This window comes from Carassius carassius, chromosome 4 (genome assembly GCF_963082965.1).
Source record: "Carassius carassius chromosome 4, fCarCar2.1, whole genome shotgun sequence".
Taxonomy (NCBI): domain Eukaryota; kingdom Metazoa; phylum Chordata; class Actinopteri; order Cypriniformes; family Cyprinidae; genus Carassius; species Carassius carassius.
Window position 1 is genome coordinate 12,753,653 of NC_081758.1, and position 22,373 is coordinate 12,776,025.

Genomic DNA, 22,373 nt, shown 5'->3' on the forward strand with positions numbered 1-22,373 from the left:
CACCAGTATTCAAATAATTGCATTAATGAAAAATAATATAATAACCACAGTAAACAATTATTTTACTAAGCGATAGAGTGAGTAAGCCTCATTAACTATATTCATTAATTAGCTTTAGGCTATTTTAACGTTCTAATTGTTTGTAGCGGCTCATTAATAGACAAAACAAAGTTGGTAAATTATTTACATAGAATCAGTATTTCATTCCATAATTGCTTACATTCTACAAAAATGACAAAGAAACTGCAAGTGACACTTAGTTAAATTTTGAAGTAGATAATAATGAAGAAGTTTTTATAGTGTTTTCTTGTAAAATGGCAATAATCTTTATTTACAACGTTCAAAAATCTTACATAATATAGGCATTAATATAGAATTAATCTGTTGTGCAGTGATAACTGTGTATATGTACAGCTGCTTCAAATTTGGCTCATCCAATTGGATTATTTTACCAGCATGATTAATAATGTGAGAAACATGATGTAATTCTAAACTTTTTTTTTTTCGTTTGATATAAAACTAATTAACACTGATGAAATCGTAATCTCCCTATTTTAATGGTTTCTAAATTCTCTCTCTCTCTCTCTTTTCTGGTTTTGCTTTTTTCTTTCTCATCTTGTCTATTCATCATCTCACGTCTCGCATGTGTGCTGTGAAATATTTCCATAGCATTGCGCCATTGCACCTGTATGACTCTTTGGTGCAGCCAGACCTCAAAGCGGTTGATTTTCACTGGTGCTCTAGGTAGATATCTGAGAATAGGAACTCAGATAGTGCTCAGTAATCCAGAGGCTAAAACATGCATGATTTAACATGTCTTGTGTCACTCCATTCATTCAAGGTGTTAAGCAGTACATGTATGCTCACAGAACAGCAGCAGCTTCCATCTATTGAAACATAAGCTGCTGGAAACCCAGCACAACTCTGCTGTTTGAAGTTATGGCTTCTCTGAGAGAGCGGGGGTGTGTTCCACAGGGATTTTATCATCGGAATCTGGTTTCGGATCAGAGAAAAGGCTGAGAAAAGGTTTTTGAATTTTAATGGACAGAGGGGAAATGTATGATGAGTATGAGCTTTAGTGTGCATAAATTGGTGTGCAGAAGATGCATTTTTAGATGTACGGTCTCAGAGGTCATAATGAAGGTGCAAAAGCCATGTGTGCTATCTGTGGGAAATAGGATTCGTTTTGCAGAACAGATTTATAGTCCCTCTATAAATGAATTTCTAAAGGAGTGGATTTATATAACATCAATCCTGCAAGCACTGGACATGGTTTATCTTTTTTGTTGTTGTTTGTTTGTTTAATTGTTTTATTTAATCGTGTTGTGTTTTGTTATTTGTTTTGTTTTGATTTATGTTTGGTGTCTGTTTTGTTTTATTATTTTTAAATTAGATTTTGTCTTCTACTGTTTTTTGTTTTGTTTTGTTTTGTTTGCTGTCAGACCATGCACATTGGTTTGTGTATTTCGGTAGCAAAATTAAACATTTAAGGCCTGTTCACACCCACACATGATTTGTCTGTTCAGACCAATGGAGGGAAAAAAGTTACAATTATGGAATGTATACGTTTATGCCGGAACAGAAGCATCAACAGATGTTACTTTAAATTAAAATGTTTATTTTCCTTATATTTCACACTGAGCATTTCTCTTAGTGTGAACAGGCCTTTAGGAATGTGTGGCGTGGCATTTAAAACTCATTATATGATATTCAAGATATTGAAGGGTTAAAACCGAGTCTTTGGGTATTCTATTGTGTCTGTCATTTTCTGAACACTTAAATGCATAACTGTCTTGTTAGACTCCAGCCATATATTTTTCTTTAAACCTCTCTGTGTCTCTTTCACAGGGTTAAAGCAAAGAAAGGGGTGAACCTTCTTAGTACTAAGTCGAGGAGTAACCAGTGGAAGGTTGAATGGGATGTGCAGTCTGGAGCCAAACACTCCATTGCAACCGTGGAAGCCAGTAAGATCAAAGGAGTGCCTGGGTAAGTCAGCTTCCCACTTTTTGTACACTGATCTAGGAACAGCTTCCCAGATGGGAAACTAAACAGTGTCTAGTGAATGGCAATCTGGTTGCAGATCAGCAATAAAAAGAGAATCTAAACTTTCATGTTTGAATCATAGCATTCACCCACTCAAACACCTGCTAGTTAATCCAAATAACATTCAGCTAAAAAGAATGCCGTCTGTTCAGTTAAGGCCTTTGTTTAAGGATGTTAATGTCTAATTGGAGAAGCTTAGATTCAATTAAACATTTGTACTCATATTAATTAGTACTTCCTGTGTGTTCTTTCATACTAAATTATTATTGCAGGGCTTCATGACAGAACCAGCACATTAAAGTCTGAATTCAAAAATTTTGAATTGAACAGGCTTCCTATTGTAAACATAAAATAAAATAATGAAGTCATCCTGAACAAATTACTAAAAATTTTAAATCCATTAAATTACAGTAGGATCATGTTTTCTGCACTGATGCTTCTAATATACAGATTTTCTATCAGATTATATTCCTCTGTATATACAGACAACTGAACTATAATAGATAAAAAATTCTAGAAATCTGCAGAACTCTATCAAGAAGCTTTTTATCTTCCATTCCATCTTCAGTCAAGACATGGTGATTGAGAGTGGACAGAGATTACCAGCAAGGTAATTTAAACTAAACATCATGCTGTTTTGTACATGTTCCTAACTGTCTTATACTATATATATATATATATATATAATATATATATATATATATATATATATATATATATATATATATATATATATATATATATATATTGTGTCTGACATGTGAAAAGTTCATGTCACTCACCTCCAAACTTACAATTTGTCTCTATGCATGCTACCAGGAAAATTGTACATTTACAGGAATACCTCCTGCCCTTCCTGGCAGACAGTATATTCTGACAGCTGCCACAGTATGCATGTTTCATCAGTTACAACATCTACAAATGGAAGTACTGACGTACAGCTTTAGCAATATAAAGATCTAATATATCAAATATATATATATATATATATATCAAAGTACAAAACACATCTCTCATTTCCCAACCAACCTGTCTGACACAGAAATGACTCCTTTTATATGGAGTTTAAGTGACATAGTTTGAAAGTTTGGCCATAAAAACGTATCACAGTTTATTTATGTGCAGCACATTTCAACAGTCTCTGACATGTTGTCAAGTGCCATACCATACTATAGTGGGATGTTGCTTGTCATTTTTAATGCGAGTTTAAACAGCTTTGGACATTTCACTAACAAAATGTACTCCTTGTTTTTATTTCACAATTGAGCTCGTCTTTTTGTTTTGTTTTTTAATATATGTTTAGATGTGGCTGGGGGCTTTTTGTATCATAACAAAAATAATGCCTGCATGAGCTTGTTGTCTGGGAAGATTAATAATTTTTAGCAAGTTGATGCCATTTCCTCATATGGATTTTCTGTTAACGTGGCTCATTCTGTCCACAGACTGCAGCTCTCTTCTTAGACTTGCAAATTTCTTTGCATACGCTGCCCATATTCTTTCACCATCTATCTTTTCTAACAGTTTTAATGAGTGACTCCACTGCTAGGAGCAAACATTGCGCATATGGTTTAGGGCTGGCCTTGGAGGCAAAGCCAGCATTATTTGTCAAGCCTCATCATTCCATTAGTGAATTTTCAATTAGAGATTTAGTTTCTGCCACAGTCACACCAATACTTTTCTCCTTATGTTTCTCCACTCTAGAGTTAAGTAAGCCTAAAATGACTCTAAATGCAGGGCGTTTTGAAACATGTTCTGGCAGTGGTTTAATGACTGATTGTTAGCTAAACTCTTCTTTGGCCTCCTCTCCTGTTGTGCTGGACAATCAGTTCTCAGCAATGGCTAAATAATTAAGTGCGAGTATAAACAAAGTTTTAATGAGAGGAGGTAAACAAACAAACTGGAACAAAAACAACGCTGGGAAGGAGAGACTGTCCGAGATGGTGGAGGGAAGTGATGAGTCCAGATGGCGGTGGTGAGTTGGCAGCAGGAGAGGGTGGCACAGGAACTCCGGGGAAGCGAGCCGAAGGTAAGTCGTGATGCTTGTGGTGGTTGCGAAGAGTGGACGAGGTTCCGGGGGAAGACACGGACATCCAAAAACGCAGAACACAACAGAAAGCAAAGCACGGTGAACGACATGAAACAACGCTCTCACAAACACAAGACGTGAGACAAGCCATTATATAGAGAGGGTAATGAGTGACAGCTGCTGATGATGACAATTAACGGAGACGCCCACAAACTAATCAGTGCTGACGCGTAACACACAGACTTCACCCACAAAGTGCAAAACCCAGAGATCACGGTTTACCAACCGTGACAGTACCCCCCCTCTAAGAACGCCTCCTGAAGTTCCCAGAAGGGCCTACCTGCTGATTGTAATCATCAATAAGGGAGTGATCCAGTATGTCCCTAGCAGGTACCCAACTCCTCTCCTCCGGACAGGAACCTTCCCAGTACACCAGGTACTGGAATCCTCGCCCCCTCCGTCTTGAGTCTAGAATACGATTAACCGAATATGTCGGTTCCCCATCTACGAGACGCGGCGGCGGGGGAACCGGAGTAGGCGGATTAATACGTGCATAAAACACGGGTTTAATTTTGGACACATGAAAGGCAGGATGTATCCTCCTGTACGCTGGAGGTAGTTTGAGGCGGACTGTCACTGGACTAATGATCTTGGTGATAGGAAACGGGACAATAAATTTGGGAGCTAATTTGTTAGATACGGATCGCAGAGGAATGTTATTGGTAGAAAGCCACACTTTTTGACCCACGACGTAAACGGGAGGCTTTGACCGGTGGCAATCGGCCTTGGCCTTAGTGCGCTCCCTCACCTGGAGCAGAGGTGCGATGGCACTGCTGGACAAACGCGTGAGCGGAGGGGACCGCGACTTCTGATTCCAGACTGGGAAAAACTGGTGGCTGATAACCTAAGCTGCACTGAAACGGAGAGAGGCCCATGGCTGACACTGGTAATGAATTGTGAGCGTACTCCACCATAGAGAGTTGTTGGCTCCCGGAAGAAGGATTCTTGGAGACCAAACATCGCAACGTCCTCTCTAAATCTTGGTTGGCTCGCTCAGACTGTCCGTTACTCTGGGGATGATAACCCGAAGACAGGCTAACTGACACTCCTAGCAACTTACAAAATTCTTTCCAAAATTTGGATATAAATTGAGATCCCCTGTCAGAAACCAGGTCTACCGGGAGGCCATGAAGCTGAAAGATGTGATCCAGGACAGTGACTGCTGTCTCCTTGGCTGTCGGTAATTTTGGCAAGGGAATGAAATGTGCCACCTTCGAGATCCGGTCCACTACGGTCAAAACGACCATCATGCCATTAGAGGAAGGGAGGGCGGTAACAAATTCTAGTGCGATGTGGGACCAGGGTCTCGAATGGACAGACAGCGGTTGAAGGAGCCCATCAGGAGGTCGGTTAGATGACTTACCACTGGTACAATCTGAGCAAGCCAAAACAAAATCGTGGACATCACGAGCCATAAGTGTCCACCAGTATCATTGTTTAACTAACCCATTAGTTCGAATTATCCCTGGATGACAAGCAACGTTAGAGCAGTGACCCCACTGAATGACTTCGGACCTTAACTCCTCCGGCACAAATAAATGATTCGGTGGACAACCGGGCGGAGGTGTTACCCCTTCTAAGGCCGTCTTGACCTTCGACCCGACCTCCCATACGAGTGCTGAGACGACTACTTTCTCAGGTAAAATACACTCGGGAGTCACCGGGCAGGCGGAGGGATCAAAAAGACGTGATAAAGAGTCGGGTTTGACATTTTTGTAACAGGGGCGGTACGATAGAGTAAAATCAAAATGACAATCAAATCAATTGAGTCTTTTGGCAGTTCTAATGTACTCTAAATTCTTATGATCGGTTCAAACAATGAAAGGTACCCCTGAGCCTTCCAACCAGTGACGCCACTCCTCTAAAGCTAATTTGACGGCCAACAATTCTCTGTTACCAATGTCATAATTGTGTTCAGCAGGAGATAAACGATGGGAGAAAAAACGCGCATGGATGTACCTTATCGTCCGAGGCAGCACGTAGGGACAGCACTGCTCCTACCCCCACCTCTGATGCGTCAACCTCCACCACGAACTGCCGTGTGGGGTCAGGGGCCACAAGGATGGGAGCCAAAACAAAGCGGCTCTTGAGGTTAGTGAACGCAGTCTCGGCAGCGTCCGACCACCTGAACGGAGTACTGGGGGAGGTCAAGGCCGTCAGAGGTGAGGCTAGTTGGCTGAAATTGCGAATAAAACGCCGATAGAAATTGGCGAACCCTACAAACCGCTGTAGGGCCTTACGGGAATCTGGAGATGGCCAATCTATCACAGCCTTAACCTTGTCAGGGTCCATATGTATTCCCTCGGACGAGACAATATACCCAAGGAAGGGAACAGACTGTGCATGGAATACGCATTTCTCCGCCTTGAAAAAAAGCCCATTCTCAAGTAACCTCTGGACCTCTGGTGGTCCTGGAGAGATGAAGAAAAAATCAGTATGTCATCCAGGTAAACATATATAAACTGATCTACCATATCTCTCAACACGTCATTAATGAGTGCTTGGAAAATCTCTGGCGAGTTGGAGAGCCCGAACGGCATCATCAAGTATTCAAAGTGCCCTCTAGGGGTAATAAAGGCGGTTTTCCATTCATCCCCCTTCCCCTTCCCTCAATACAAGGTCGCAGAGAACCATCCTTCTTACCCACAAAAAAGAATCCCACCCCTGCTCGAGAAGAGGAAGGGCAGATGAACCTCGATGCGAAGGAATCAGAAATGTATTTCTCCATGGCCTCCCTCTCCGGAATAGAAAGAGAGTATAGTTTGCCTTTAGGCGGAGACTTACCTGGCACTAAGTCTATCGCACAGTCGTAGGGACGATGCGGAGGAAGAGAAGCAGCACGGGACTTACTGAACACCTCCTTCAGGTCCAGGTACTCTGCGGGCACGTTTGATAACACCACGTTCTCTTTCTGAAAGACAGAAACAGGCACAACAGGACAAGCAGAAACCAGACAAGACTCATGACAACTTTCACTCCAGAATGTGTTGGAACCCCAATCCACTGGTGGATTATGTTTGATTAACCAGGGGTGACCTAAAACGAAGATCTTCCCTGTCGCAGGTCTGAGAGCTGGTGGGCGGCTTCCCTGCCAGAGAGGGTGTGGAACGAGGCGCAACACGGATGTTGTTTCTCCCACACCGCTATCCCCCATAAGGCGGCTTTGCCAGATAATAAAGTTCGTGTAAATGCAACCTTGGACTCCTCGGTCACGAAGGTGCGGGGCTGTAAAGCAAAGTGCATGGAACACTTGTTAAGGAAAGTCTTGCAGAAATTTGGCTCACCGGAATAATTCTCTGGCGCCGGAAGTCGCTGCTCTGGACGGAAGTGATCCTGGAAGGTCTCCCGGGGGAAGGGCGGCGCAGGCGGTGCGATGGGCGCAGTGGGAGAGGTGAGCTGATGGATCTGCTGGGTGAGCTCGGACACCTGTGTCACCAGCGCTTGGATAGCGCGTCCGGTGTTTGCGATGCTCTCCTGCTGCTGATCCATTCGATTGACGCTGTAATGGATGAAGTCAGACAAGGAAGTGGTGCTCGCTGCTTCCATGGTGGTGAGAGCTTTCTGTGACGACTGGGTGAAGGAGAAGCTGGAAGCAAGTGCGAGTATAAACAAAGTTTTAATGAGAGGAGGTAAACAAACAAACTGGAACACAAACAACGCTGGGAAGGAGATACTGTCCGAGATAGTGGAGGGAAGTGATGAGTCCAGATGGTGGTGGTGAGTTGGCAGCAGGAGAGGGTGGCACAGGAACTGCGGTGAAGCGAGTCGAAGGTAAGTCGTGATGCTTGTGGTGGTTGTGAAGAGTGGACGAGGTTCCGGGGGAAGACACGGACATCCAAAAATGCAGAACACAACAGAAAGCAAAGCACGGTTAATGACATGAAACAACGCTCTCACAAACTGAGACAAGCCATTATATAGAGAGGGTAATGAGTGACAGCTGCTGCTGATGACAATTAACGGAGACGCCCACAAACTAATCAGTGAAGACGCGTAACACACAGACTTCACCCACAAAGTGCAAAACCCAGAGATCACGATTTACCAATCGTGACACTTTGTTAATGCAGTGTCCAATGAATGGACATCAAGAAAGCAAACACGTTTGATACAGATTGATCCCCATCCTCCTTAAAATATTTCCATCCAAAGAAAAGAAAAAGTAATTAAACTTTTATTAGGAAAGTCACACTTAATGTCCTTGTAATTTTAATTGGCCACATCAATTGAAAATTATCCAATTAGTGACAAAACAGTATCTCCTCACATAGGGGCTTTGCAAACCATATAGCTGACCAATGTAGTATACTAACTAGTGTAGTGTGTGCTGGACTGCTAAACAACCAGCACTTGATTTCTAGCACAGAATGCAAACAGGATGTGAAAATGCATTGCAGTGGCCTCAGAAATATAGATACTTAATCCTCACTTAAAATATATGTATATCATTACCATACATAACAAAATATAAAACAAGCACACATTGTTTTTTAAAGGGGACATCAGAAGCAAAATTCACTTTTACATAATGTAAAAATTCACTTTTACATTGTCTTAGCAGTGTGCAGACACAACCACCCTACAATGATAAAATTCCATTCACTACTTATTTTTAAACCCCAAAAAACTAAATAGTCTCAATAATCAAGCCGTTTTGATTTAATGAGCAATATGACGTCATAATGGGTCACTGTGAACAGAGCTCTTTTTGACAAGGTAAAAAGGGTGTTGTTTTACACTGAGGAACTTTAAACAAAGTATGTTGCAGATATTTAATGAAGACCCTAATGAATCATACCACTTTGGGCATCCAAAGTCCCCTTTAAGAGACAGAAATAACATGTATATTTTGCATTAATTTTCTTATTCTCAGCAAGGGTGCATTTATCAAAAATGCCAAACAGTAATATTGTAAAACATGAATACAGTTTTAAATAACTAATTGAATACATTTTAAAATGTAATTTATTACTGTGCTGAATTTTATTTCGCAGACATTACTCCAGTCTTCAGTGTCACATGATCCTTCTTAAATCTTCCTAATATGCTGATTTGCTACTTAAGAAACATTTCTTATTATTACCAATGTTAAAAACAGTTATGCTGCTCAATATTTTTTTGGAAAGTGTGATACAATATTTTCAGGAGTCATTGATGAATGAAAAAAACAGCATTCATTTGAAATCTTTGGTAAATTAATTATTTTACCGTCATTTTTGATTAAATGAATTCGTCTTATATGGCTTATAAAGTATCTAAATATGGTTTTGAGGACACTGTAAGACTGTAAAAAAAAGGTTAAATTCAATTTAACATTTACATTATTTTAATTATTTAGATTAATTTCATGTCATATATAAAACTATAATAAGCTACGATTTTCCTTACCCCCCACAAGAAGTTGTTGTTGATTTTGCAGCTCTGACACATTAATTACCCCCCACAGATAACATTTTGATATCCCTGCAGCATTTCTCCACAAGTGCACGCACTCCCAGCAAGGGAATTTATTTTTGGGCCGCTCTCTCTCAGCGTGTTATCAGCACATCTACCTGTAGAACAGGAGTCTCAGATAAAGGAAATAATCCTTGATGAGTGTGCATGAGATCAATAGACAGAGCTCATTTAGCCTGTCACTATCCATTACGGAGGTTTCCTGCAAAGGCTCTAAAGATACTATTTGCCAGGCACAGTTGCCGTCGCTTTTCATGTCGCCAATTTAGTTCCAGTATGTTGCTGAACTGTTGTGCTCAGCTGTTTTTATAATTGTGTTTGTGTTCATTTCACCAATGCGATTGAAATCAAAGAATATATGCAGCATTTTTGCTTTTATATTAAAGGTGATGTGTACTTTTTCCTATGTTACAGTAATGATAATAATAATAATACATTTTATTTAGACTACTTTTCCCTATCCCAGCTTAATATGCCAAGAAAACTATAAGCCATTTATAGGTGGATTCACCTGAAAAGTAACAACACTTCTCAGTGGCCTATGAAACATTGCTCTGTTTGTTAGTATAGCCCGGCACACCTATATTGGTTGGCTCAACTAAAAGAGAGAGTTTGGGGCAGGATATCCTGTTTGTCCAAACAATGAAAGACAAAGAGAACGTTAAGAAAAATCTGTTTGAAAACAGGTTTCTTGGCCATAGAAATGACACCTTAGAAGTTTTGTTTCATGCTATTTGAAAGACATCCCATATTCCCACCAAAGATGCATTTATTTGATAATTATACAGTAAAAACAGTAATATTGAGAATATGTTCACACATATCTAATATCTATGCAATAATAATGCTGTTTGTACATGTAGATGTTATTTTGTCGTATATATAATTTATATACACATACCGTATGCTTCACTCTGTCTCGTGTTTGCGATTGTTTCATTAGATTTGTAATTTGTAAATCCATTTTTAGCCCCTGTAATCCAGTCCCAAACAACAGATGGGTCTTGCCCAGCCCTCTGATTGGTTAATTTGCTGATTGTTTCAATATATAATACCTACTACATGACAGAACATCTGTTTTTGTTGATGACCAGCATGTTAAACCATTTAAGATTTAAATACATACCTAACCCTAATTAGACTCTTCTAAATGAGCTTAATGGATAAATCTGGTGGATAACCGGTATTTTTTTACATCCTTGTTTTTGATCAATTTAGTGTGCTCACTGTCACATGATCTTCTTGTATCTTCAGGGACATGGCTGCCAGTATCGAAATTATGCAGCTAGACTTTGAGATGGAGAACTTCACCAGCCAATCAGTCACCAGAAGAATCAACTGGAATATTGATTACCGGGGCCAGAATCCAGCCTCGGATGCAGAGAAGGTGGTCACAGAGCTGACGGTTGTGCAGAAGGACATTCAAGCCATCATTCCACTTTCAATGGTAAGAAGGTCTTCCTGTCTGTCACCTAGGGACATGTCTATTTTAAATGAAACTGAACTTGTCAAATCAGTAGATCACAACAATAACCGCCCAGTTTTTCAGCAGCCTTGGTTCTGGAATTATTTCTTCCTTTGATTTTTTTATTGACTTTTTAATGAACAGTTTGAGCCATACATCACAAAATTTCATTGGAAGCAGAAATGTTATCTATATGGAAATCACACTGAAGTTTGGGTTCTACAGAAGCATATACCATAGCTTAACAACCTTAGAGCTCAGGGTAGGCCGACTTTGATAGGGTTTATATATATATATATATATATATATATATATATATATATATATCGTATGTGATGTATGATAATGCCCATTATTTCCATGTGCAGTAGTTTCTGAGCTGCTGCCCTTGTAGTGTACTTAACTGTATAAAATGGGCATTTGTAGTACTTCAAATCCTACAGGTATATATATATATATATATATATATATATATATATATATATATATATATATATATATATATATATATATATATATACACACACACACACACACATAGTTGCAGATAATATGACATTAATGAAATAAAAAGCCACTTAAGTGTGCTTTAAAGAGTACTGTACACTCTCATGACTGTTTCTCAACACAATTAATTACACTTTTTAAAAAAAAAACTGACTTTGTAATAATTAAAATGAAAGTTTTACTTTAAAGTACATTTAAAAATTGTTTTAATAATAATTTGCCATGCTTTAAAACTACCCTTATTTGACAATTGATCATTTATATTACATTTAAAGTTAATATATTAAGTATATTTAAAAATATATTATTAAATTATATTAAATATTCTGACATGTAATTTTGTCATTACATATGTGCAATTAAAAAAAGATGTAAATGGCACACAATTTTCAATAGAAATTAAAGTATATTTTAAAGTATATTTTTACATTATCATTTAAGATAAGTCAGGAAAAAGACTGATCCACTATTTTCACTGTTGGATATTTTTAAGGTAATAGGTCTCTTGAAGGGGCTAGAAAGGCTTTCTCATACCTAATCACTGCATAAGCACAAAACTGCATTATTCACCAATCAGAATTAATATTTGGTTGGTTAGGACAAATTGTCCTCTCTCATAATGTGTATGTTTAAACTCTAGTATAAATCAGTACACGGGGACCAGGTGCAGCAGAAAATACATTTTGCTTCATGTAGAGACGCTGCTTTGACCTATCCTCCATCCGTCCCTGAAACCTATTTGTGTGTTTCAAATACCCTATGCAGGCAGAATATAGCAGTTCAAATAAAAAGAAGTGAATTCAAAACAAGACAGTCATGAAATACTCATAACTGTGGCAGAGCAAGAGCCAAGGCTTCAATTTTTCACAATCTCCCTTCATGCAAATACATACAGAGAATCCAAGAACAGATATAAATTTGGTTCCAAAACCTAGTGAGCTGCTTCCATAGGCAGCATTTTAAAGTATCATACGTGGGCTCCAGTATTTCAAACTAAATTATAAGGTGGCACCACATTTATTCTTTACAAAGAAGGCAATCCCAGAATGTACTGTAACGAACTGCAAAAATAAATCAAAGACTGTGAGAAAAATCTTTTAATTATATTTATAATTAATTAAATACTGAAGAGAGTTTGTTATTTATTATTAAATTTTTTGGGTACATTTTTGGCTATGTAGATCATTCTAAATCAGTCATTATGAGGGTCTATATCAGTGAGGACACTGCCAGAGAGGTTTTGGAACAAAGCTCAAGTGTTAGATGCATAAGTGTTCAATAGCTGGAAAATATGTGATACACACAATATGCCATGTGTTTATGTGGGATTTATGCATGGAAATTCTTAAGAGGTCTGTTCGTCATTTGTAAGCAGGAAGCAATCAGTAAGGCTCATATAAGAGGTGTTTATAGACAGAACCTAAATTTTGTATGCCATGTGCATGAAATGAATCCTGCACTGATTTAGGCCAGCAAATCTCACTTCATACACCCACAGACATGTTCACGTTCAGAGCATCTAATGAGTACCCCACATACAGAGCAGACGAACATATGCAGATACCACACCATGCATATACATAATAAGCAACAAATTTGAATTTCTTTAAGGTTCTGAATAATCACAGATATAAATCCCTGGATACAAAGCAGAGTGTGAGAGAGAGGTTGTATGCTGTACAGAATGTATAGAATCCATGGATCATGCTGAAAATATATTATATTACAGGTACATCTCAATAAATTAGAATGTTGTGGAAAAGTTCATTTATTTCAGTAATTCAACTCAAATTGTTAAACTCATGTATCTATTAAATACATTCAGTGCACACAGACTGAAGTAGTTTAAGTCTTTGGTTCTTTTAATTGTGATGATTTTGGCTCACATTTAACAAAAACCCACCAATACACTATCTCAACAAATTAGAATAATTTATAAGACCAATACATTTTCCAATTCTGGAAAGTAATTTCATGTACTGTACATGTAGTCAATACTTGGTAGAGGCTTCTTTTGCTTTAATTACTGCCTGAATTCGGCGTGACATGGAGGTGATCAGTTTGTGGCACTGCTGAGGTGGTATGGAAGCCCAGGTCTCTTTTACAGTGGCCTGCAGCTCATCTGAATTTTTTGGTTTCTTGTTTCTCATTTTCTTCTTGACAATACTCCATAGATTCTCTGTGGGGTTCAGGTCTGGTGAGTCCGCTGGCCAGTCAAGCACACCATGGTCATTTAACCAACTTTAGGTGCTTTTGGCAGTGTGGGCAGGTGCCAAACCCTGCTGGAAAATGAAATCAGCATCTTCAAAAAGCTGGTCAGCAGAAGGAAGCATGAAGTGCTCCAAGATTTCTTGGTAAATGGGTGCAGTGACTTTGGTTTTCAAAAAATACAATGGACCAACACCAGCAGATGACATTGCACCCCAATCATCACAACTGTGGAAACTTAAAAGGCCTCACTCTCTGGCCAGGTTTGAAAGAGCAGTTCATGCTAATAGAGGTTGAGAGAATGGCTTTGTGATCTAAGGGGGATAACTGTGGCCAGACTGAGCCTGTTGGGAAAAATGGCTGAAGTGATGCATAAATCATAGTGTTTCATACAGTATCTAGGAGCCAAATGTCTGAGACCACCTCTGAAAATGCTTCTACTGAGAGAAAAAAAGGTTCAATCAGTATATATATATATATATATATATATATATATATATATATATATATATATATATATATATATATATATATATATATATATGTATGTGTGTATGTGTGTATGTGCGTATGTTTATGGGGGGTTCTATTCTATATTTTTACATTAACAATGTAATCAATATTCTATTTATTAAAGCAAGTATGAATATGAAAAAATGCAACGCTCAATACGCTTTGTCAAACAAAGCCCCACCTTTTCATTAAAAGAGCCAATCACTAATCAGTAAAGTCAGCATATCACTGCAGCTGCAATTAGAAGTCCCATTTTCAATAGAAACAGACTGTGCATGCACACTGCCTGGTCTAGACTAATATAATATAATATAATATAATATAATATAATATAATATAATATAATATAATATAATATAATATAATATAATATAATATAATATAATATAATATAATATAATATAATATAATATAATATAATATAATATAATATAATATAATATAATATACAGGTACATCTCAATAAATTAAAATTTTTCATTTATTTCAGTAATTCAACTCAAATTGTGAAACTCATTTATTAAATATATTCAATGCACACAGACTGAAGTAGTTTAAGTATTTGGATCTTTTAGTTGTGATGATTTTGGCTCACATTTAACAAAAACCCACCAATTCACTCTCTCAACAAATTAGAATATGGTGACATGCCAATCAGCTAATTAACTCAAAACACCTGCAAAGGTTTCCTGAGCCTTCAAAATGGTCTCTCAGTTTGGTTCACTAGGCTACACAATCATGAGGATGACTGCTGATCTGACAGTTGTCCAGAAGACAATCACTGTCTTCGACACAAACATTCATTGCTAAAGAAGCTGGCTGTTCACAGAGTGCTGTATCCAAACATGTTAACAAAAAGTTGAGTTGAAGGAAAAAGTGTGGAAGAAAAAGATGCAGAACCAACCGAGAGAACCGCAGCCTTATGAGGCCTGTCAAGCAAAATCTATTCAAGAATTTGAGTGAACTTCACAAGGAATGGATTGAGGCTGGGGACAAGGCATCAAGAGCCACCACACACAGACATGTCAAGGAATTTGCTGAACTACAGACAATGTCAGAGTTGTCTTACCTGGGCGAAGGAGAAGAAGAACTGGACTGTTGCCCAGTGGTCCAAAGTCCTCTTTTCATATGAGAGCAAGTTTTGTATTTCATTTGGAAACCAAGATCCTAGAGTCTGGAGGAAGGGTGGAGAAGCTCATAGCCCAAGCTGCTTGAAGTCCAGTGTTAACACGCATTCAGGATCAGCTCCTCGTGTTCTCTTGAAATTGCTGAGATTTGGCATGTGAAGGCGGTCCTCGTTAAGCATGCAAGGGACAGAGGATGTGTTGCCTACATGGGCTTCACTTTTGCTCCTGCTTCAATAGTACATCATAAATAAAATATAACTGCCTTCAAGTCAGAGCTGGTATCATGAGCACACATATATACACACTTTCGTACAAGGGAATAGTGCTGGTATATAAAAGAGGGACGAATCTGGACGTGAGGTCATGATGACCTTATGTTTTTTCCTCAGGCTTTAAACCTGAGGGATAGATTTAGTCTTTAAAGTTAACTCGACCCTTTTAAAGCAATCTTGACACTTTTTTTTAACTTGCTTAATCCTGTAAAGTCTGAAAAATTGTATTCAGAAGAAAATTTTAATAAAATTATTAGACTGTTTATTGAACTTTTTGACCTAACACTGATACTATGTGTGTGTGTGTGTGTGTATGCAGAATAAGAAAAATTGTTTAAATCTCTTTTAATCACATATCTCTTTAAACATCAGGCTTTCATGGTAATTTATTCATTGCAACAAAAATTTATTTTTCATTGCATAAAAAATTTATAATTTCTACGATGCATCGCGATGCAGCGAGGACGATTCCATATCCGTTCAGTAATAGACCTTAACCGATTATTATGTACTGATGCTTTTCTGACATCATTTATTGCGTACATGCTTTGTCACGGTAGCATACAATGGCAGAGGATGGTGTAATTAATAATGCTCCAACTACTTTAAAAGCCGACATCTGGGCACATTTCAGCTTTTATGAACATCCTGGTAAGCAGTGCATCGTCAATGCATCATGATATCGAATTGAACTGAATCGATGACATGATAACTGTAATCAAACTGAAGCGTGAGACCAGTTTAGGTTAACAGCCCTAATATATATATCATAGCAATATATATATATATATATATATATATATATATATATACATATACATATACATAAAATATAATTTATAATAAAATAAAAAAAGAATAAGAAATAAAATACGGCTGCAAAGTTCTCCACTAAATAAAATACTCTCAGTCTCAAACCAATATCATATAATAAAATATAATGAAAAATATAAATAAATAACTATGATTACAGTGCAGCATTACCAATCCCAGCTTGTAGGCCTGCTCATATTTAAAAAAAAATATATAACTTTTCCAAAGTGTAAAGTGCAGCATGAACAGTTTCAGTTTTTAGACCTGCTCAGATTTCGTTATTGCGTTGGACCGATCGGAATTAAGAGCAAAGGTCTGTTTAAATGCCGACGGGAGCTGCGTTTGAATTACAATCGTTTTTTTCCTAGTTGTAGTGATGTTCACACTCGCGTGATGCCTTTTGAGACCTTAGGCCGGTGACACACTGGCATATTGCACCTGTCAAACATAGTCTATTTTGCCGTCAATACTGTTGACGGTGTCCTTTATCAGTAGGCTTTATATTTATGCTCAACATGAAGTATAGATATTGTTGTCGTGAAGACAAGATCCTGGTCTGTCGGCGGTCTCCCTCTATGTCACCTACAGCAGCAGCGCCAGCGCCATCAGGCACGATTCTGGTGTGTAAAGACACAGAAAACACGAAGCAACTGACACGCAGCAGAAACGCCACGCTCACGCCACGCAGCCAGTGTGTCACCGGCCTTAATCAGCTGCAGGGCGGGATTTGCGCTGAACGTGGAGACTTCCGCCACTTAATATGTTCGTTTGGAAACACGAAAATGTACCTATGTTCCGCAAACAAAATATTGCATTCGGTCATTCGTTACACATGTGCACCATACCGAAAGCCCTGTACCGAAACGGTCCGGTACGAATACACGTACCGTTACACCCCTAATGTATATATATATATTTTATTTCATAAAGTAACCTTTTCATTTTACTTCATAGTAGGGGTGAATAAATTACATGACATTAGAATATCATGCAAAAACAATATACGTTATACAATATATGACTTTGTAAGTTTAAATGCACTTTTATTTCTGATTAAATGAATTTCGTCTTACTTTACTCTGCAGTTTAAAAACCCTGTTTAATCAGAACATCCTGTTTTATGTCACAGAAGTCAAATAGCTTCAAATTCCATTTCATGTTGATAGTAAAATGCCCATATTTGATAGCAAGCCAATTGACAAGAACAACATACATTCTTGTTTGAATCCATAAAGCATTTGCTGCTATATACCAAGCTGGTTATTCATAGTACAGTGCACACAACTGTAAATTGCTTCGAAAAACCTCCTGGTAAGGGCAGTCTGTCACCTCAGCAGTGTGTTATATCAAATAGACTGAATCTTTGGTATCTTTTCCATATGGCTCAGGTTTACTCTTCTCCGACTGTGTGTGAAGTGTTTAATAGCTTGCAAAAGCTCCCTTGCTGTTATTTACAGCTAAAGCTGTCCATATCCATCTGAGCTGCCAGTTTCAACCATAATGTGAGACCGTTCGACTCTCGCTGTCTGTCATTGTAAATACTGCCCTCCATGAGAATGACACTCCCATTTGCATTCCCAACGACACACTCGCACAGTGCTGTCACATTCAGAATGAAGGGCAGCATTGACCCATCTCTTATGTTAGAGCAGTGTGCTGTATTGCTATGATGCTAAAAAAAAAAGTATCAGAAACATGTTATTATCATGGTATTACCATTGGAACCATGTAAATATATAAACATATCAGTGTTTACCATAGTAAAAAAAAAAATCTTATATTTAAGAATAACATGGTATTGGGGTAATATGTATTGACTCAAAGTACAAAGTCAACGTTATTTTCATCTGATACTTCACCACATAATTTATTTTTTTATTTTTTTGCAAAGGATAAGAGACTCTTGATCTTAATAGTGTAGTCTTTTCTGTGCTTAGTTATTATTTGCTGAAAAAAAAAAACTGGAATTGAATCAGCTTCCTTTGCTGAGAGTCCCTGTGTGTCCATGACCATCTGTTTAGGTTTTTGCTAGGAGAGGAAGAAATGACAACGGTAGGCAACACCAGCACAATAGGCTTTTTCCAAACATGAATCGTATGAATTAAATAAATTCAGTGGGTGGATGATGTTGACCTTTAAAGTGTAACTTGCATAAAAATGAGATCTCAGGCAAAGAACTGAGTCGGTCAGCTGCAGGGTGAAAATCCTCTGCAGAGGCCTGTAATGAAATTTATGTTTTAGTGCGAAGAGTTCCATTTAAACAAGGCAGGCAGGCCAGTAATGCACTTTGAATTAAAATTATGATTATGCAGTTTCAGCTAAGGCTATCAGATAATTCTGAGCTAATAACTCATTTGCTCAGTGGGGAGATATTAAAGACAACCTAATTCAAAAATGTTATTTGCAAGTCCAAAATTTACGACCCTTTTCATCTGGTGACTTCTCTCATGCAAAAAAAATTGAATAAAAAAAATTTAATAAAGAGGCAAAATATTGTAATACTTTTTAAATGAAATGAAAAATGGGCTAGGATGCTGGGACTGTTAAACCCTTCAAGCACTGGGGGTCAGGAAAGATGAGCTGCTATGAAGAAGCCCCACCCCTTGCCTGGACCCCTCCTTTCTGAACACTGCCCTCCTTCACAATTTCCCAGCACAACAAGGACATCAATTCCTCCTTTTATTTTGGACACATAATTCCCCACTTTTGGGCATTTTATGTTTAGTTTCTGTTAAATAAAAGCCTCTCAGAGGCCTGACACCACTGTGTTCTATTGTTTGTTCCCTAAACACCCTAAAATGTGTTTCGCAAATGCATTTTTAGCCTACTATGCCTGCAAATTCGGTCTATACCAACATAGTTCAACAATTCAGTGTTTCCCGGACATTCCTCATAACCTGTGGTTAACATGTGGTGTGAGGAATAGTTTCTTATAAGTATACTTTTGAGCAAAATAAGCAAACCATCATATAGTACAATTTATTTAACTCCATATAAACTCAAAAACGACTTTTATTTCCAGCAAATGTCTTAATGTCTTAATATTTGTAGTAACATAAAAAAAAAAAAAAATTAAAAATGAAAAAATGAAAAAGATTCACTGGCATTTGACGAATTGAAATGGAATGAGTCACTGAACAAGAGGGGGCTCGAAATCAAAAATATTCTTTGGCCACCAACAGCTATAAGTACTGCAGAGCATCTCATCTTCATGGAGTAAACCAGATTTGCCCGTTCTGCTGTGAGATGTTCCCCCAAATACGATGCACCTTTTAAAGCAGTTAAGCCTTCCAAAACAAAAAGAGAATTTGTTTTTCCAAATGAAGAGTCAAGTCATTTAGTGTGGAATACATTATTTTCAACCCTTACAACTGGAAAGGGTGAAGTTAGGTTGATTGAAAACCAGTTCAAATAAGACTTTGGCTTTCTCATTCATACATGCATGCTTTTATGTCTACGGTTTTAAATGCCTGTTTAAAAGTAAAGGAGCATGGTGCAAAGTTTCTCCTTAAATATGCTGTTTTGATTGAAGCATGAGGGAGACGAGAATGGAGAAAGAGCTGCATAATTTTTCTTTATTCCTGTGGGCCACAAGGGAAATAATTTACAGTTAGTTATGCAACGTCCTTGCAGCAATTCTATCCAAAATAACGAATTGATTTTTCTTGGAGAACAATTGTGAAGACAATGTTCTTTTTAACTGGCTGCAGCTTTTGAGATTTAATTGAACACATAGATGTATTTGCATGTGTCATCTAACAGGAAAACTTTTAAATTGGTAAGCTTAGGACAGAGTATTTTCAAAGTTAATTCATTACTGTGGAGTACTATAACTATCATAGCCCAATAGGTTTTATACAAATGACAAATACAAATACACAAATTACTATTTTGAAAATGTAAATTCTCTGTTATTGTTTTTTTTTCCAAGCTAAATATATTTTTCAGAATATATTCTTCCTTTGCATTCTGACTGACCATTTTTAATTAAGATCCATGTCCTGGAAAAGCATTTATTCCAGAAAAGATATTTAAATGCTTTACAGCTATTAAAATATTCCTGTTGCATATTACTTTTCACTTAGAAATGCTCTTGCCATTTATTTTAATTAATTTTCAGTAATTCAGGTCATTAATTCTCATGAATATCCTTGATAACAGCACACAAAAGGGCCATGGATTAAAGAAGATGTAGATCATTACAATGTTATGGTGCTTTCACCTGTCTGTATATTGATTTATGTCCACTTTATAAAACGAACATGTCTCATTGCACAAAAATGTTTTAAGACACATAATTCTGTACAAAGTAATACAGACATATGTCAGAAAAATGTAATATTAGCTTAATCAGGTTATTGCAATACGATTATAATTTGTAATCAGAATGTAAGCAAACTTCTATTTCAGTTTAAAGCAAAGATCTGCAAAGGCCAATAATATTTAAAAAGAAGTTATTGAAATATATATATATATATATATATATATATATATATATATATATATATATATATATATATATATATATATATATATATATTATTTTTATTTATTTTTTTTATTTATTTTTTTTACACTTACAGGACCCTGGGGACAAAAACACAAAATAAAAGATTTTTGACTAAGCACAGCATTTGAGTTCAAATCAGCTTGAACTGGTTTTGTGGGTCAACCCAATTTGTACTCTTTCTAGCATGCACTAGGGCATGAATAATGATTATGGTTGCATTGTTTGACTGTATGCCTGTTTTATCTACATTGTTATTGTTGATGATGGTCTCACAAGTAGTAACTTGAGTTGTTTTGTGATGTCAGGATGAATTTGTTCCTTTTCTCAAATTATCATTGTTGGTTGTAACCATTGTTGATTCATGTACCAAGCTGTGGCATCTGTTTGAGCCAATTTGAGGTCATCTGTGGGTATTTTTGGTTTTGATATTTTTTTTATATGATGAATATCCAAGTCATTCAGACCTTTTAGAACTATTTTGTTCACAGTGGACAACATTTATTCTACAAAAAAATGTATTTTATAAAAATCATGCAATGTAATTACCAAAAAGACACACATTTTGATCAAGTTGCCTTGGAAAATGAAGGGACACATTCCTGGGACATAAACGCTTTAAATTTCAGTTGTGTCAATGAGTTCTCAAACCAGTCATCCAGAATTTATATTGTTCTGATATTTTGAGAGAGAGGGAAGCTCATTGGCTTTTACCATTAATGTAGATCATATTTTTACACTTTATTACCGGTCTCACACTGACTCCAGGGCATTCCTAAACATTCAGATATTTGGAATGGTGAATTTCCACTAACAACCAGACTCACGATCTCTTTCATTTCCCCCTCTCTCTTTCTTCTATATCCAGGACACTGAGATTATCAACACGGCAGTTCTTACTGGCCGAACTGTGGCCATCCCTGTCAAGGTGGTTTCCATAGAACTGAATGGAGCAGTCACTGATGTGTCATCCTTCGTGCAGTGCAGGTCATTCAGTGAGGACATTGTCAAGGTAAGTCACGCCTACGTTGAGAGGTTTAGCGATCTAGGACTTCCTCTACTATTCTCATAATCAATCGTGGTCAACTTAAGAGTCTATAAAATGACCATCAAAACCAGATTTAAGCAGGGTTTATATATCCTCTTGTGGCCACTGCTTTCGTGATCCCCTCGAGGGATCGATGACTTTTCTGTCTCAGAAGTCGTCAGAAGTGTTCAGAGCTCTGCAGAACAGCATTTCCCACTGAACAGCATCAGAGGGTACACACTTGACTTGTGTTTAATGCCTCTTAAATGAAGAGTCTCCTAGAAAGTAAGTGCACCAAAGCTCTTTTCATTAACTGAAATAACACATCTTGAGGATTAGTTGAAAGTAGAG

At 37.5% G+C, this 22,373-nt stretch overlaps 1 protein-coding gene across 2 annotated transcripts in view; it reads left to right on the forward strand.

The window, feature by feature from the left end:
• Positions 1-22,373, forward strand: part of LOC132136496 (transmembrane protein 132E) — a 378,370-nt gene that overhangs the window by 326,076 nt on the left and 29,921 nt on the right. For both annotated transcript variants that reach the window (XM_059547244.1, XM_059547243.1), the window contains 3 exons: positions 1,849-1,986; positions 10,838-11,030; positions 21,864-22,007. In XM_059547244.1, coding sequence (XP_059403227.1) covers positions 1,849-1,986; positions 10,838-11,030; positions 21,864-22,007 — 475 coding nt within the window. The remainder of the gene's footprint in view (positions 1-1,848; positions 1,987-10,837; positions 11,031-21,863; positions 22,008-22,373) is intronic.